This window comes from Macrobrachium rosenbergii, chromosome 23 (assembly GCF_040412425.1).
Source record: "Macrobrachium rosenbergii isolate ZJJX-2024 chromosome 23, ASM4041242v1, whole genome shotgun sequence".
Classification (NCBI taxonomy): Eukaryota; Metazoa; Arthropoda; class Malacostraca; order Decapoda; family Palaemonidae; genus Macrobrachium; species Macrobrachium rosenbergii.
The window spans coordinates 14,630,987-14,649,597 of NC_089763.1; the positions used below are offsets into that span (position 1 = coordinate 14,630,987).

The 18,611-nt window shown below is 42.5% G+C and overlaps 1 protein-coding gene across 1 annotated transcript in view; it reads left to right on the plus strand.

Annotated features, from left to right (window-relative positions):
• Positions 1–571: 571 nt before the first annotated feature.
• The window catches only part of LOC136851294 (endoplasmic reticulum lectin 1-like), an 89,238-nt gene continuing 71,198 nt past the window's right edge, over positions 572–18,611 (plus strand). Inside the window, exons 1-4 of the mRNA XM_067125289.1 lie at positions 572–817; positions 10,208–10,297; positions 11,121–11,201; positions 18,325–18,460. Coding sequence (XP_066981390.1) covers positions 674–817; positions 10,208–10,297; positions 11,121–11,201; positions 18,325–18,460 — 451 coding nt within the window. The 5' untranslated portion in view covers positions 572–673. The remainder of the gene's footprint in view (positions 818–10,207; positions 10,298–11,120; positions 11,202–18,324; positions 18,461–18,611) is intronic.

Consider the following 18,611-nt stretch of genomic DNA (forward strand, 5'->3'; position numbering starts at 1 on the left):
TCTATGGTGACTTCCTAGTTTCTTCGCCATACAATTAGTCAATCCTAACGTGCCAGGTCACGCGATTTCAATCAGTTAAACTATATATGTATTTGATCACCTATCATCAATTGTGTATCTTGTATTTCTTTATTCGCAGGCATCAAGATTACATCCACATTGGAATTCTGTCTGTCTTTATATTGTAAACTGTACTTGCTCGCTGTATATTATTGTTAATTATTATTGACCTCAGGTCACACACAATCTCATTGTCTTTCGCGGCTCGACGCCAGTCTGCCGCTATATAAACTGCCTGGATCTGTAATAAAGTAGCAGTCACTTTTACCTGCTCGTTTCTTTTGCACCTCTTACAATATGTGATTAAACTTGAAACAATTTTCCTTCCTTGCATCTAATGAATAAGGAATACTAGTCATACGGAAATAATCCACTCCTTTGTTGGCGACATAAGTTTAAAAGTAACCTTCTAATGTTTTGTACACTTCTGTCGTTTTTCTCTACTCTCCGACCTCATTGGCACTTTAGACTTCGCGCGATCTCAAAGGAGATATTCAAGAGTGACGTAACTATGACGTCAAAACATCTGTGTCGTGTCAACAGGTCAGGCGCTCGACGTAAACAAATAGAAATGATAAGTTTTAACCTTCGCCGTGCGTAATTTAGGTGCATCATGGACGTACAAAATCGGTTTTTATTGTTATTAAGTGTAAGTCTCGCAGTACAGGTGCTCGGAAGCAATGATATCAAGGGGCTGGATGATGCTATACTATTCAGGATGAACTGGCCCGGACCCGAATCTGGGCTGTCATTGTTGGTAAGTTTGGTTAGGCTGTAGTCTAGAATTTCCTCCTAGATGTAATGATGAGAAGTTTTTCATTATTTGCTATATTTCATGTAGTCCTTGTTTTCCCTTTATTTTGCTTCAAGTCCAGATCTAGGCATTGTTACCAGGCTTGCTAGGGAACTTGCCGACCCCATAATTGGTTCAATATTTAGACCCTATAGGCAGAGCTTTGCCTCTTACACCGTCAAGGGTCTGAATATAGTTGAAATTGAGAAGTATGAATAAATGTTTTCTTGGTAGAACTAACCATGAACTCCGCGTCGGGTATTTCCTTTAGATTTCACTTTCCCTATAGTATTTTGGTTATTTATCAGTAATTTACTGTTATTTTTTGTTGGTTGACTGTAATTAACCTCAGAACTGATTACGATTTTGTATGCTGGCCATCCTGAAATGCTATCGCACATGCGCATTGTTAGAGGGGAACTTTTGGTAAAAGTGGTTTTCTTTACCTGGGGGGTTCAGTGGTCGGAGCCCCCCAGCTAAGTAACACAGCCTATTAGGTTAGGCTAGGTTAGGGTGCCTTAGTATAGTATGGTTCCTTTTATAATAGATTTCCTTAGCCAATCCCTTCTTGAACATATGGCTCCCCAATGACTTTCGTATTCACGGAACTGTTCCATACATTCTGTGTGGAGCTTGCCTATTAATTAGAAATACTGATTTCTTTATAGAGGGTAATTACCTTTGGAAATATTAAATGGACAGACTAACTCCATAGACATCCCTCCATCCTCCAACCAAGTAGGACCTGGGAACCTAGATTAAGTTAAGGTATGTTAGCGTCCATCTCCTTATTTTACTCGAGGTCAGGCTAGGATAAGATTTGGGTAGGACCATGCATATTAAATTAGGAAAGGTTAAGTTGGTATGTATCACTACAGTTGCTCCTGCCACATCTTTCTACCGTATAATTTCTATTATCCATATTTCCAGCTACTGTAACCCTTAAGGGACAGGCTAAATATATATTAAACACACCTCCAGACCAGGCAAACTTTTAGGTTGGCCAGTTTAAGAAAAAACGCATCAATGTAAAGAGGAAGATACGCAAATGCACATGATGTAAGAAAAAAAATTATAAAAATTTCTCCATACCTTCCAGGGGAAGTTGAAAGTGACTAGTATTGACAACCCTGTGTAGATGTGTGGGGCCTTTTTTACAAGATACAAGTAAAAGTATGCTAATTTTACCAAGTTATACATGTTTTTTCAAATAATTTATTATATTTTGTAAAATTATAATTACAGCTCACACAATTTCATAACAGGCAAGAACTAAAATCTGTAACAAATTCTGAGTAGATTTGTTGTAAAATATTTACGAGATTTACTCAGATGGGGAGATGCAGTAACTTTTTGTGAGGTATACATGTTTTTTCTAATATGTCTTTGCACTTTTCTTTGCAAAATTACAATTATAGCTGACATACGACCATAAAAGATAAGAACTAAAACCAACAGCAATCTTTGGGTATATTTATGAGCAAATAAATAAAAAAAAGTCATGGGATAGAGAGGGGCAGTACATTCCCCCATCAAGTCTCAAGGCATACTGATCCCCCTCTGTCCTGTGCTGAGATACTACAATTGCCATAAGTCATTTATGGACCATTGAAGTGCTATGAACATCTTTCCCGCTAAATTCATCCAAATCATATGACACGTAATATTAATACTCATACGAGGTAGCCCATCCATCACTTAAAACCTGATATAGACCATCATCATCTGATGATACCCATCCATTAAGGGTTAACCTTTCAGGTCAGTACAGTGTACTTGTTTCTGGCTTTCCCTTATTCCAAAACCCCAGTTTGCTACTGGTGTACCTCCTATAGTTGTTAGATAATGAATAAGAAAAACATATCATTGAGCAGTTTGCACCAAAGGCAATAATAAAAATTCTTAAAACTTGAGAGAAGAGCTTCATAAATATAAATTTTATATAAGTAACTTACCAAGTAACTACACAGCTATTAGTTTCACTTAACCGCGGCAGTTCTAAATTTGAAATTCACGGTAACGCGCTATTGTTTTAGTGTAGGTAACTAGACCCCGCCCACTACTGGGAAAGAATAGGTACAACAGTGCTGAAGAGCTCAATTCGTTCCTGCCGGTCAACAATGGTACACGATTGGTTGAGCAGCTCTGATTTTAATTTCACTGGATGGTTGTATCTTTCGCCTTTGGTGAAGTATTCATTCGTGTATTAGTATTGCAGCAGAGGTTGTAATACAAAACTTATTTCTGCTAAGTATGACTCATACACTTTGTGTTGCCATTGCAGAGAGCAAATTTGCTCATTTGAACTTAAATGTGATGAATGCAAAGACTGGGATCAGGGTAAATGGAAAGTTTTGGAAGCACATCTAGATAGACTCCAAAGAGACAGACAGAGAAAGGCAGCTACTAGAACCGAGCTTAAAGGTTAGCTTCTACACCTCTACCTGTGTTCACCCCAATCACCAGTCCTCCGACTTTTCCTCAAACTCCGTTACCTGGCTCCATTCTTTCAAACCTGATGCCACTACCGGCCTAGAAGCTAGAATTGAGCAAAAGTTTGGTCTGTTTGTTAATACCATAGCCCAAATAGGGTCTTCGGTTAAGACCCTTATGGATTGAGTAAGTGCAATTAGTGTTGGTGCAAGTGCAGTGCAAGTGGAGGAGGTGACTACTCATCCCACTGATGCTTCTAGACAAAGGTCAATGTTAGACTCCCTCAAACCTGGGAGGAAGCAAACTGGAAGTCCAAGGGAGGTCAGTGGGGTTTGTCCACGGGCAGTTGCCCCCTCAACTGAGCCTGTTGATCGAACCCAGGACTCGGCAGTTTGCCATTGGAAAGGCGTTCATATGGATGTGCAATGCTCTGTCATCAAGTGATTCGAACACCAGTGCGGACGGGGGCATAAACGGTTTTCAAAAGCATCAAGGCCATTGAAAAGGCATGCTCCTTCCACTGAGTGGGCTTCCCCGCTCCCACGTAAGATTCCCAGGGAACAAGAGCACAGTCCTCTTCCCTCCTGCAGTTCTTGGGCTAGTCCCGAGCAGGTTGTACATGGCGCTTTGGTGACGGAGAGCCAGTATTTGGCATGGCATTCCTCACCCAAGCTGTCCGAGCGCCCAGTGTCTGAACGTGCAGTGTCAAAGTGTTATGTGTCCAAACGCCTATCCAGTCCTGATCGGTTTGTGCATGACACTTCAATGACGGTGAGCTAGTCAATGACGCGGCATTTCTCATCCAAGTTGTCCGAGCTTCCAGGGGCTGAGCACCTGGTTTCCGAACGTGTGGTGTCCGACCGTTCTGTGTTGAGGCGCCCAGTGTCTGAGAGCCCAACTTCCGAATGCCCAACTTCCGAGCGCACAGTGTCCAAACGCCCAATGTCCGAGTGTATGGTGTCAGATTGCCCAGTGTCCGAGCAATCAGATTACAAACCCTCAGTGTCCGAGTGCCCAACTGCCAAGCGGTGCTTAGTGTCTGTATGCCCATTTTCCCAGCGCCATATGCCAGAATTCTCACCTTCATTACGCTTCGCACTGGAAGCCAAACATTAGGTGCCAAAGCCTGCCATCATCGATCCTTCGTTGGAACCTATCCAACGGCAGTTGGATAACATCCTTGGGCTTTTACAAAAGTAACCTGCTGCTACACAGGATCAGGTGGACTTAGCTCCTTCTCCCATTACTTCAAATGAGGAAGCTGACGAAGAAGCCGTTGATCAAGATCATCCTATGCCAGCATATTCGGCACTCTTGAGGTACTTCCTCTTCTGCTATCCAACTTTCTTCTCTCAAAGGGCCCAGTCATCAACTGGTTCGGCCTTCATGAAGAGAGAGCCAGTAGAGGCCTCCAGACTACCGCAGATGGTCCTCTCCTCATCCTCTAGGAAGACATTAGCAGGCATTGACAGTTGGTTAGCTGGAAAGAGGGAGCTGGGTAAAGCGGTTTTCAGTGCACCTCCCTCTCGTCAGTCACCTAGGAGGTACTCGTCTTACTCTACTGTGGAAGTGCCTTTGCTGGGAGTTTCTGCCTCCTCCCAAGGGGACTTCTCCAGCCTTGGGGATGGAACATGGAGATCGGCTCTTAATTCCGCTAAGATTATGTTCACATCTTCGGAATTAGACTGTTTTGTGAAAGACATTTTTAAAGTCTTTGAAGTATTCAGCTTCCTAGACTGGACAAGAAAATAGAAGACTGTAGTACACTTCAAGAGGGCTTCACTGCACACTGGCTGGGAGTACTCTCATGGGCAGATAAAGCCATTAGGGATGGCTCCCAGGAGCTGGCTACCTTATTCTCCATGGGGGTTCTTGAGAAAAGGGAAGTGTGGTGTACCTTTACCTCCAAAGGTGTTACTCCCTCTCAAAGATCGGCTCTCCTGTTTGTGCCTTTAGATTGGTCAGCTTTTTTCCCAAGAGCTACAATAGAACAGATTGCGTCCGACTTACAGAAGAAGTCAACACAGGACCTTTTGTTGCAATCGACAAGGCATGCCAAGGAACCAACCCATGGCACTTCGGTCTCGCTCAGCACGAGAACTGCCTCCCCGTTGCAACAGCAACCTTCTCAAGGCGGAAGAACCAAATTTCAGCCCTGCCTGTGCTCGAATCTGCGATCAGTCTGGCCAACCAAGAAGTCATCCTCCGAACTGGCCTCTCACAAGTGAGGTTCTGGTCTTCCATGTCCCTGAAGGAGCCAGGCTTCTCCAGTTGTGGGACAAATGGGAAACCAGGAACGCAGAATCCTGGGTAGTAAAAGTCCTACAAGAGGGGTATGCCAACCCGTTCAGGAAAAAACCTCCTTTGACATCCTCACCCATCAGCTTAACAGCCTACTCGGAAGGATCGGAGAGGTTTTTGTCCTTGAAGGAAGAAGTATCGTTGCTACTCAGGAAAAGAGCTGTGGAGTTGGTCGAAGACATAAGTACAGAGGGGTTTTACAACCATCTGTTCATCATCCCCAAGATGTCGGGAGGTTGGAGACCTGTCTTAGACGCCAGTGCATTGAACTTTTTTGTGTAGACCACCAAGTTCAAAATGGAAGCAAACCGTTCAGTTCGACATGGAGAATATGTATTTCCATGTCCCAGTACATCCAAACTCAAGGAAGTATCTGGGGTTCGTATTCCAGGGCAGGGTCTTTCAGTTCAGGGCTCTCTGTTTTGGCCTCTCTACAGCTACAGCTCCACAAGTATTCACCCGTGTTCTCGCCCCTGTAGCGAGATGGCTCCATCTCATGGGGATCAACGTCTGTTTATATCTGGACGACTGGCTACTACACTCCCCATCAAAGAAAAGATGCATGGAGGACCTTCAAAAAACTACTATTGGCCCAAGAGTTGGGTCTTTTAATCAATGTCCAGAAATTCCAGTTTACTCTGACACAGTCGATTCTCTGTTTGGGGATGAGGATCAATGCTCTGACATTTCGGGCCTTTCCATCCCACAAAAGGATTCAAGACTGTCTGAAGAAAGTAAGAAAGTTCATATCTTGCCCACTGTTCACAGCCAATAAGTGAATGAGTCTGCTGGGCACTCTCTCATCCATCAAGAAGTTCGTGCCTTTAGGAAGGTTGCATACAAGAGTTCTACAGTTCTTCCTAAAGGCCAGTTGGCAGAGGAAAACTCTCCCAGACTCCTTCATGTTCCACATCACTTCAGAGATCAAGGAGGATCTTCGGTGGTGGCTTGTAGAGGACAGGTTCTCAATAGGAAAGTCATTGCACCCACTGAACCCTGACCTAACGTTGTGTTCAGACACGTCGGATCTAGGTTGGGGGGCGCTTTTGAACAACATGGAAATATTCGGGAAGTGGTCGTCAGAAGAGAAGAAATTACATATAAATGTAAGGGAATTGAAAGCGATTCACTTGGCCCTTCGACATTTTGCGATGGAGACTTACAGCAAGACAATCACAGTCCACTTGGACAACACGACCGCATCGGCTTACATCAAAAGTCAGGGAGGGACTCATTCCTTCTCCATTTATGAAGCGGCCAAGGATCTTCTTCTCTGGGCAGAGATCAACCATACCAGGATAATGACTCGCTTCATCCAGGGGAAATTAAACGTTCTGGTAGATGAGTTAAGTTGCTGCAAACAGGTCCTTCCTACAGAATCGACACTGAGTCCACAGGTGTGCACCGACCTGTGGAAACAGTGGGGAAAACCCGTCAGTAGACCTGTTTGCGACATCTAGGAACCATTGCCTCCCCATCTACTGTTCTCCAGCCCTGGACCCTCGGGCATGGGCGACAGATGCCATGCTCCAGGACTGGTCGGACATAGACGTCTAACCTCAGAAGAGAAGCCTTCTAAAGCAGCCACACTTACATAGCTTCCATCTAAGCTTATCCGCTCTCACTCTTACAGGCTTCAGACTGTCAGGGAGCTTGTCAGAGTGAAGGGCATTTCAAGAAAAGCTACAGAAGCAGTTGCCAAATGCAGACGTCAGTTTTCCGCTAATGTCTACCAGGCGAAGTGGACAATCTTTTGTGACTGGTGCCAAAGACACAGCGTATCGTCTTCTAAAACCTCTGTAGTGCCAAGCGCTGATTTTTTAATATTTCTGAAGTCCTCTCGAGGCTTGGCCACCTCTACAATCAGAGGTTATAGATCTATGCTAAACTCTGTGTTTAGACATAGTGGTCTCGAGTTGTCTGCTAATCAAGACATACATGATCTAATTAGCTCCCTAGATACTTCCAAGCAAGAGAAGTCTACATCAGTTGCCTGGAATCTAGATGTTGCCCTCAAATGGCTCTCCGTCCTTACATTTGAGCCCCTTCATGCTTTATTGCTGAGAGATTTAACCAGAAAGACACTCTTTTTAGTTGCTTTAGCTTTGGCAAAGAGGATCAGCAAATTACATGCCTTCAGTAAGCGAGTGGGTTTTTCGCAAGATGGTGTGGTCTGCTCATTCTAACTTGGATTCCTGGCAAAGAATGAAACCCCGTCCAACTCTTGGCCTCATTTGTTTACCATCAAGAGCTTGTTGGATATCCTTGGGCCAGCAGACCAGGAGAGAGCTCTTTGCCCAGTTAGAGCTCTGAAGTACCACTTGGATAGGACCAAAGGGATTAGAGGTCCCTCTCAGAATCTATGGTGTTTGGTAAAAAAAAAACCCTCACAACCGTTCTCTAAGAACGCCTTGGCCTTCTTTTTAAAGTGTTATTTCTGAGTCACACTCGAAGATTCAAGAAGACGATCTCTGTTTTTAAAGTAAGAGCTCATGAGATTAGAGCAGGCGCCACTTCGTTGGCTTTTAAGAAGAACTTGTCGCTCTCCACAATTCTCCAATCAACTTGCTGGAAGTCAAAATCAGTGTTTGCCTCCCATTATTTGCAAGATGTGGAGACAGTCTATAATAATTTAAGTACGTTAGGCCCATTGGCCGTGGCTGGCATGGTAGTGGGGGAAGAAGGGTAGGGGTGGATATTCCTTCCAGTCCTCTATCTCCTCGCCTTGTTAAAGGATGCAGAGTTTTGGGATGCCTGGTGGTGCCGTATACCAGGAGTACCCACCAAACCTTGGTTTATAATGGTTGGGTGATGGTTTTAATATTGTGCGGTAATGAATTTCTGGTTGTATTTATTTTACTGCACCCAGGTCAAGGGCATTTATTTTGTAAGGCCTTGTCAGTCTTCAGAGTAGAGTACTCCTCGACCGCGAGGTTCTCCCACTGAAGTGGAGACAACTCTCGGCTTTACTACCGCATCACTACAGGTTGAGATGAGCACCAACCAGAGGCAGTATCTTCCTGCTGCAGCTTTCTCACCAGGTAAGGTTACAATAAGCATTACGCCAGTGCTAGCTACCTTCCTATTTCAAATTCATCGCCTTTATTGAGTGTTTTTGGATGGAAAATATCCATGCTTCCCACCTTCTGTCAATGTGGGATTCAGCTATGTAGTTACTTGGTAAGTTACTTATATAAAAATGACATTTTCATGATAAAATAAAGTTTTATATACTTACCAAGTAACTACATGATCAAAGCCCTCCCACCTCCCCTCTCATGGACATAGGGCACAAATAAATTGGGCTCTTCAGCACTTTTGTACCTATTCTTCCCCGGTAGTGGGTGGGGTCTAGTTACCTACACTAAAACAATAGTGCGTCACCGAGAATTTCAAATTTAGAACTGCCACGGTTAAGTGAAACTAATAGCTGTGTAGTTACTTGGTAAATATATATAAAACTTTATTTTATCGTATGTGTCATTTTCATGAATTGATAGGTATAATTACCCCTTATTTGTATATTTTGTAATGAAGTCATTTCTAAAATACATTATCTCAAAAAATACAAAATTAAGAACTTATTTTTTCAGTGCACAGTAGGCAAAAAAAATGTATGGATGAAGTGGGCATTGTCAGTATGAAGGAACTAATTTTTATATATTTTTAACATGCAGTGATATGTAAATATGGCATAAGTGAAAAATGTTGGGTTACTGAGAACACAATTGTGGTAACCATGAATTGTCCCAACTTGACTTAACCTCAAGGTACCTTGTGTGAAGCCATCTTAACTTTAGTTAAAATAATGCCAATACTATCTAAATGAATATATCCAAACCTGAATTAGGGCACCACATCCTACCTGACTGGCAGCAATCAGGAGCTAAATGAGTAGGTAAATTGATATCGTAGCTATACAACCTACCATTTGTTTTAATATAGAGGATGGTTCAGTGTCTTTTGAACACCTTCATTGCCACCCCTTTTGTCCCATTTTGCTTACACTTCTCCATAATGCATTTAAGCGGATCTGAACTCCCAGCAGGCTACATAGCTATATGGGCACTGCCATTGGTTGTGGTAACACTGCTGCAATTCAGTGTGCTTTCAGCCTAAAACCGTGAATGTGGAAGTATTGTAACAAGTAATCACAGATTTTTCATTAGGTAAGATTGCCCTTTGTATACCCTTGAAAAGAACAAGACAGGATAGCCTGGCATTGAGGGTTCATTATATTGTTTGATTAGTAATCTAAACTGAGCTGATCTGTCTGAGGTAAATTATAGACAACTCAGGTTGTCATCATTGGATATCCCTTGCCATGCTGAACTCAGGTCACAAATGAGTGAACTGACATGTTAAAAGCATATTAAATTTGTGTTGTTTTGTTGCATGATAGTAAAGTTACACATCATTGCATTACAAGAATTCCCTTCTCTTCTGCCCTACCAAATTCTTGTATGCGTAAGCAGTTGAAAGAGCTGGTGCCAACATCTCTAAGTGAGACTGTTTTAGGCCATTGTTTATTTCTTGTACAGTATATGAAATTAATTTACTTTCTTGACACATTTTTTGGTCTTTGCTTGATATTATATCTGCTGTATGGTTTTATTTCAGGAATCCCCAGAATATGAAAAGCTTGAAATGACAACATCAAACAATGAGAAGTTCCAGTGTCTTGTTCCCATAAGCTATGGGGACAACAATGTAAGTGTTGAATATTTCCTTTCATTAGCATTTATGTACTGTTTTCTAAATATTTGGACTTGCTGTTGTTATGTGTCTATTCTTATCTTTTACCCAAGTACTGTAGAAACCAATGCTTACATATTCACATACAGTACTGTATTTATAATGTAACATAGATATGGTACTGGGTAACAGGAGGAGTACCATTGAGCAGATGACCAGGCAGCTACATGGTTGTGCAAGGGGCCTGCAGTGAGTAATTTTGCTGAATCCAAATTTACAAAGGGAAAACTGTATGTAAAAATGTTAATGACAAGAATCTTTTTATCACACAGTCAGAAGCACGATCGATCTTAAGTCCTCAAGTGGATTTAAGTACAGTAACGTTTTACCTGATGCTCTGGTTTGAACTAGAGAGCTGTTATTTACTTCAGTCTCCCTTCTTCGTAAATAGACACTGTATTTAATTATCAAGATGGTGCCTTGTTTGGTAGTATATAAAAACTGTTCTAAAATTTTATGCCCAATATATAAAATCCTTGCTTTAAGCCCACTTCTTCTTCCCTCTCCTATATGACTGGGTATAGATGTGATCCCCCTGGAGCAAAGCTTCATACTGATAAGGGCATTTGAGGAATGTAGGATTGCTACCTCTATTGACAGACATTCTCAAGGGGGATGAAGTCAATGTCTTGTAGGAAGGCAGCTGGAATTTTAAATGAAACAGAATTTATTTGTCAAAATTCTGATTTTTGTATTCATTATTTTAGTTGTGAAAGAGATGTAGGTAAAAAGGCCCTTTTGGTATTTTGTACAAAAGTAAATGTTCTTATTCTCACAGGATATGGATGACATGTATACAGGTCCAAGTGCGATGAACCTTCTCATGCCTCTATTCAAGAAGCAGACTTGCAATTTAAGGGTAAGTCAGCTGTGCTGTTTCTATGGCTGCTGTATCTAACGATAAGTTGTGGTTGTATAGCATTAATATCAGTGTCTGCAGGATATGCTTGCAGTGCACTGGTAACATAATATGGATTATATAAGTTTTTGGATGAATCTAAATTTGTATTGATTATCATATTAGTTGAAGCTCAAATAAACTGTGAAGATAGAAATTAATGCTTGATAAATTTTGAAATTGTGTATTTTGAACTATGCTCAGCCCATAAAACACTGTGGATTGTGGACCCGTTGCATTGGCTGTTTTATTGCTGACATTCTTTCTCTGTATTAGAATTACTCTACATCATTGATATTGTCTAATAGCTATCAGTAAGTGTTTTATGAAGTCTTGTTTTTCTGAAATAAGAATTAGAGGAGTATGTGAGAGGGAGTACGACTGCTCAAGTCAAGAAACAATAGCCTTAAGTTAAAGCACAGTGATCATGACTTGAAACAATTGTGAAAAAATAAATCCAATTAGAAATGAAGGGATGCCTTTTTACACTGCAGAACTCGCTTTTATATTTAAATGTATGTGGGTTATGGAAAAAGTTGGTGGCTGTGAAAATTATAAACTGGAATACAGTAAACCCCCTGTACTTGCGGGGATGCGTTCCGCACCCCCCCCCTCCGTGAATAACTAAAATCCACGAATACTTAAAACCCCTTTAAAAACACTTAGAACTGCCTATTTTGATAGTTTAAACAAAAAAAAAACCTTTAAAAATGCCTATACCTGAGTATTTTAATAGTTTTATCACAAAAAGTGCATTTAGTCATGAAAATGATTTGAAAATACAGTAATTAGTAATACTTCTCAGTGAAAAATACTGTGAATGGGTGAATTTTCTGTGAATAATGGGTAGATACGTTCCACAGAGAAATCCACATATACATGAGTCCGCGAATAGTGAGACCGCGAATACGGGGGTTTACTGTAACACTGAAAGCAATCTACAATATTGTATATTAGCTTATACAGTGACTTACCTTATAACTTCACAAAACTGTTTTAATGTTCTACTAGTCCTGCATTATTCAGAGAATCAGTTACTTGTGACTTGGCGCCATCTGTCAACAGCAAGCTGACAGCACCTAGCACTCACTCTTGTTAATTGGTAATAGCTTGGAACTCCTGGTTAGAACATTTAGTGATATCAGTCTCCAGAGTTGTAAGATGACTGAGAAAATGGTAAAGAAAGCAGGTGCCCATTTTGCAAAGCACACTTCATTTAAACTGCTGGAAGACAAAAATACACTAGCACATTAGTTTATCAGAATTTTCAGGTGTCTTACTTTGTGACAAGTAGCAATGACCTTACAGTACAGTATAGCTTACACTTGAACATTTAAGGTATCCCATAGCCATCATTGTTTCCTCTTATAATTTTTAGCTTACAATAAACTTCTTGACACATATAAGTCAATGTAAAGATTTATCCTACAATGCATCATGTCTAAAAATACAGCTTATCTGAAAAGCATCATAATAATGTAACTCTTATGGTAAGATGCTATTTTATTTCATATATAAATTATGGACAGTGATACAGATAAAACTGGTACAGTACTGTATCTTGGAAAAATTAGGAATTAAACACAAGTTACATAAAAGATTACATAAACTCCTACATAGAATTACCCACAAGTTACCCAAAAAATGACATAAACTCTTGTGTAGAATTACCCACAAGGTACCCAAAAGATTACATAATCTCCTCAATTACCCACAAGTTATGTTAAATATTACACAAACTCTTATTTAGAACTACAAGTTACATAAAAAACTACAGAAATTCCTACATAGAGTTACCCACAAGTTACACATTAGATTACGTAAGCTTCTACGCAGGATTACCTAAGCAAAGGAAATACGAGGAATGAGTGTCCATTAATATCAAAAATACATTACTGCAAAAATTAATACAACTCAAAACCCAACACCCAGAGAAATCATGGGATTAAATAACATGAATTAGCTCTGCACACACATCAGATGACAGCACACTGGAACCTACCTTGCTATCAATGTATCTCACAGCTAACTAAGCAACAGCTCATTAGCTAGTACTTCAACAAATAACCTATACACTGGAAAATATCAAGGAGAATTTGCTAAGCCACAGTACCAACAAGGAGATTCCTCTCTGCCATTCTGTGCACATACACAAGGAATCTAATTGTTATGGCTTGGGTGATTGACGTACTGTAATTGCCAGTTGTTCATATGCAGAACAAACCTGAGTCTTAACATTAGAATAAATCTTCTGGTGCCAGCTGGAAACTAGTAAAAATAAAAACAAGAATTGTTTATGCAAGGAATTCCTCTTGCCTGGAATGTACCTTGCCTTGAGGTCCACTGAGTTGTTGATAGCCCACTGGTGTAACTGGACTGTTATCAAGTGAAGTTGGCATGACACTAGCCCCTTGTTTGTTGACATAAGCTACCGCCGCAGTGTTGTCCGATATCAGAACAACGGAGTGCCCCACCACCCTTTTTTGAAACTCTTGGAGTGCTAGGAAGGCTGCTTTCAACTCTAGCACACTGATTGAAGTTTCCTGCCTTGAGGACTCCACATACCTGAAGTCAGGAGATCTTCTAGATGTGCTCCCCAACCTTTGGAAGAAGCATCCGAAAACAGGAGGAGCTCCAGAGGGGGCGAATGAAGAGGCACTCCCACTGTCAGGTTTTTTGTCGTCCAACCACCACAGAAAGTTGCTTCTTACCTCTGTCAACAGAGGGACATGTAGCTGAGGAGAGTCCCTTGCTGGAGACCAAAATTCCTTCAGCCTCCATTGCAGGGAACGAAGATGAAGACGGCCATGAGGAACCAGCTTCTCTAGCAATGTCTAAAGTCCTAGGATCACTTGCCATTGCCGAGTCGGTTGGTTCTGTTCGGAAAGGAAGGAGCGACCCATTGTCCTTGACTTGTCTATTCTCTGATCCGACAGAAAGACTCTCGACGAGGCAGTGTCTGTGATCATTCCCAGATAAAGGGTTCTTTGACTGGGCTGAAGAGTGGACTTTTCCAAATTTATCGTGATGCCTAAGCTGCAATGGAGAAGATGATCTCTGTCTTGAATGATCTTTTGCTGAGAACTTGCCAAGACCAGCCAGTCGTCGAGATATCTTATGAGGCGAGTTCCTTGAGCATGAGTCCACGTCAACACAACTCTTGTGAACACCTGAGGAACTGTTGTTGGACCGAAGCACAGGACTTTGAACTGGAACACCAGTTCTCTGAGACTGAAACAAAGGAACTTCTGGGAAGTGGGATGAATAGGGATCTGGATGTAAGTGTCCTTCAAATCTGTGGTCAATCATGTAGTCATTATCTTTGATGGCTGCCAAGACTGTTCAAGGAGTCTCCATCTTGAACCTTGTCTTTTTGATAAAGAGGTTCAGCGTTGATAGATCTATCACCAGCCTCCAATGGCCAGTTGCCTTGGTGACTAGGAAGACTCGGCTGTAGAACCCTGGGGAAGGATGCTTTACTTGCTCTCCAGCTCCCTTGTCCATCATCTTCACTTCTTTTTGGAGAGCCCTGGTCATAAATAAGGTAAGGAAAAGAACAATCGAAGAGAGGGGGAGCGAAGTCGAAAGGCAGTAGATATCCTACCCAAAGTACATCTACCACCCACGGCTCCACTCCGCAATTCTGCCACATAGCCCAGTGGCTTGCCAGGCATCCCCCCATGGGTGGCGCAGAGTGGGGAGGAGCGCCCACTCTGACGAAGCAGGTTCAGCAGTCTTGATCATAGAAGGAGGTCTTAATTGTAGAAGGAGGTCTTATAGGCTTCTTAGAGGAGACTGCGGATTCTGCCATGGAACATTCAGACGAGAAGGAATTGCTGCTTTACTCACTGCTTGTAGGACAAGATGATCATTATTGTCAGCTCGAAGCCTGTTGACAGCTGCATCCAATTGATCCCTGGGGAAAAGCAGCTGGGAGTCCAGAATATCACCATTCCTCAAGGATAACAATGACTCCACATCGACAGATCGAGTCACTATGGAGAGGGCTGCATCTCTCCTCATCAGCAGGATATTAGCCCACAAATTAGCAGTCAGATGGGTAAGGTAGGAAATAGCCTTAGCACCAGATTCCAACAGTCTGTCTGATGTAAGCTGAACTACTGACTTTATTCCTTGACGAAGGGGAAGAAGAAATCTTGGCAACAGCTGAAGACCACAAATCCAGCCAAGAATCAGTTTGGAAGGCAGAAGAGGCAGTTGACTCCAAAGAAGCAGCTTCCTGAAAAGAAAGAGAGGAACCTTCTACATACTCAGAAGAGGCACGAGAGGAGTTGCATAATACTTCCTATGTGGCGAGGTAGAGGAGGGAGAAACTTAAAAGATCTGCCAGAACGAAGGGAGTTATCCCGTCCGGAGATCACGGAATTTACATGATTCAGGACCGAGTCAGCGTGACTAGAACAAGACAGCTTAAAAGATGTCCTCGAGTCCTTCAGTCCCAGCAAGGCTTCTATTCCTGTCGGAATGATCGTAGAAGGAGTCACAGTCTTTTTAGAAAGATTATTGATCTCACGAATGAGATCAATAACCTCTTCATAAGAAGAAACCCCCGATTCTCCAAATCCTCTGCGTCCTAGACATGAGGCTCCCGCCTGCCTCCTGTGAAGGATTCGCAGGGTTTATTCCAGAGCATAAGATCTGTTAGATCCTGATACCTTCATGGGAGCTTGAAGTTTTGAAGTAGAGGGAAGAGAGAGGTCTCAATCACTGGTTCAAGATGCAGAAGACCCTTTCTTGTACGATGGACGTGCATCATCCTGTAGCCTACGTCCGTGGATGCGGGATGACGAACGACAGCCACGGACATGGGAAGGCAAATGACAGCTGCGGATGAGGGAAGGCAAACGATGGTGCAGATGCGGGGAGGCGAACGACGGCTGTGGATGCAGGAAAGCGAATGACCGCGGCTACGGGAAGACGAATGACGGCAGTGGTCCTTTTTTGAAGATCGCGATGAGGGACGCCATCGAAAATGGCGAAGCAGTGAGTCAGATGAAGAACCACGGTCGTATCCATCTCTACGGCGGCAACTAGTTGTACGTCCATAACAAACTACATGGCCGTTTCTGTTCACACATCCAAGGGAATCAGGAGAGGAATACAACAGCCGTGTTTATTCACACATCCACGTCTAAGGGAATTAGGAGAGGAATCATGATTGCTTCTGGCCAACCGTGATTTGGAACGAAGATGTCTAGGGGGCGTAGGCCTGACAGGACTTCTAGGAGGTTCTACCACTCGGGATTTCTTGATTGGAGCCTTGTCATCTCTCCTAACTTGAATAAGATGCGTTGGAGATGAAGGAACAACTGTAGAGCCCTTCTCAGCACGAGATTCTTGAAGGCGAAAGGTTGATGGACGAGACACATTTCCCACAGGAACACATATGTGTACAAGAGAAACACGGCCACGGTCCGAAGGCGAAGAAGAAGAGATGGTCTTCTGTTTCTTGGGGAGAGGAGCTGCAACAAAGTCCTTAATCCTCCGTTTGATGTGGGAATGAACAAGAGGGGCAAACGACGAAGTTGAGGATGACGAAGATGACGAAGACAAAGAAGGAGATCTACGCTGTCTACTCTTAAGACAATGGCCGTATTTCACTCGAAGGGCCGAGTTGACAGTGTCGAGTACAGTTTGAATGAGAGAAGAAGCAGATGGTGCAGCCGCAAATGACGTCATAGTAGAACTAGGCTGTGACATCATGGAAGCAGATGAACTCTGTACGTGATCTGTGGGAGGAATCATAGGCTGAACAGGAGGTGACCCAGGATGATTCGTAGAGAGAACCAACGGCATCTCACTAACAGGCGTAACGCGAGACCCACTAGAATGAAAGCCAGGACAGTTGGGAACTGTCATGGTAGGTGACACTGGAATGGGACAGCAGGCCATCTAAGGTTGGTACCCCTGATAGGCCTAATGAAGCCCAAACAACTGACATCTGTGCATCTAAGCCTGGAACAGGAAAAAGATGGCGCTGTCCCCACCCTCCCGGGAGGGGAACACCCCCCCGAGAGAGATGGGGCAGCATGAGGTGTATTTGGAGAACCTTCTCCCAAAACTTCCAAAGACAAATCAGTGGAAGAAAAGGAAGGAGACAAACCTGACAAGGAAGGAGAAGCAAGGGGAGAAGCAGACCAGTGAGGAACCTGAGAAACATCCATCAAGGAAGAGAAAGTCCTCCCCAAGATGGTGCCTCCGACTTCCTCCTGTGTTGCTTCATGGCAAATATCTTCCACTGCACAGGAGGCCAAGAACGACACTCAGGGCAAGGGTTAGTCACATTACAATTATTCGATCTGCACCTACTACAAGTTGAATGGGGGTCAGTCTCAAAAGAAGCCACATAACGTGAGCACCAGGATATTTTCTCTGAGGCGTACGGGAACTTTTAGCAGGGTTTTGGGATTGCATAATAAAAACCAAAACACACACACTAAACAAACACTGATCACAGAAACAACCAAAAAAACACGGGCAAAGGCAAAAACAACCAGCTATGGAGAGGAAGGAGAGAAAGAAACCTCTCTCAATGGCAGTGAGAAGAAAACTGAGACGTCACGGGGTTGAGATCAGGTCGCTGGCCGCTTCCCATCTCATCTCTGTGACGGATGCCAGATGCCACCAATTCCTTGCATAAACAATTCTTGTTTTTATTTTTATGGGTTTCCAGCTGGTGCCAGAAGATTTATCCTAATTTTAAGACCACAGGTTTGTTAGCTATGAAAAATAAAAATTAATTTAAATTTGTAATTTTTGTGAACAATGATAATTTTTTTGCCACTAACTTCAGTTTTTTGCTTGATTGTAATAGCATTTAAGTCCTTGTTTATTATATATTTATTTGTGGTGAATTTTGTTATTACATTGATCTTCATATGTTAGTAGGTCTTGTATTTCTTTATAATTTGAGGTTTGTTTTGATACGCTGGGTATTTTATTACTAGCTGAATAAAGCCTAAAATGCTGAAGGCAAATCTCATTCTGTCATTCTGCACATGCAAAACATGGGGCATAATCAGAGATTGGATTTGACAGCATTTTCCCTTATCATTTCTTGCAGCTGGAATCATACTGGACTTATGAGCTCTGCCATGGTTCCCACTTGAAGCAGTACAGAGAGGAAAGAGAAGGCAAATCCTCACGTCTCCATGAATACACTCTTGGCGTCACATCTTTGGAGGAAATGGTTGAATTAGGTAAGGTATGAATTTGTTGAGATGTAGCACAGTGTTGCACTTCAGTACAGTACTTGCTACTAAGTGACAGTTAGTTCTATAGTCATCTGATCCCATCAGTGTTGGTAGGCGTAGGTCCCTACAAAAATATTGTTTGATGTTTCAGGTTTTC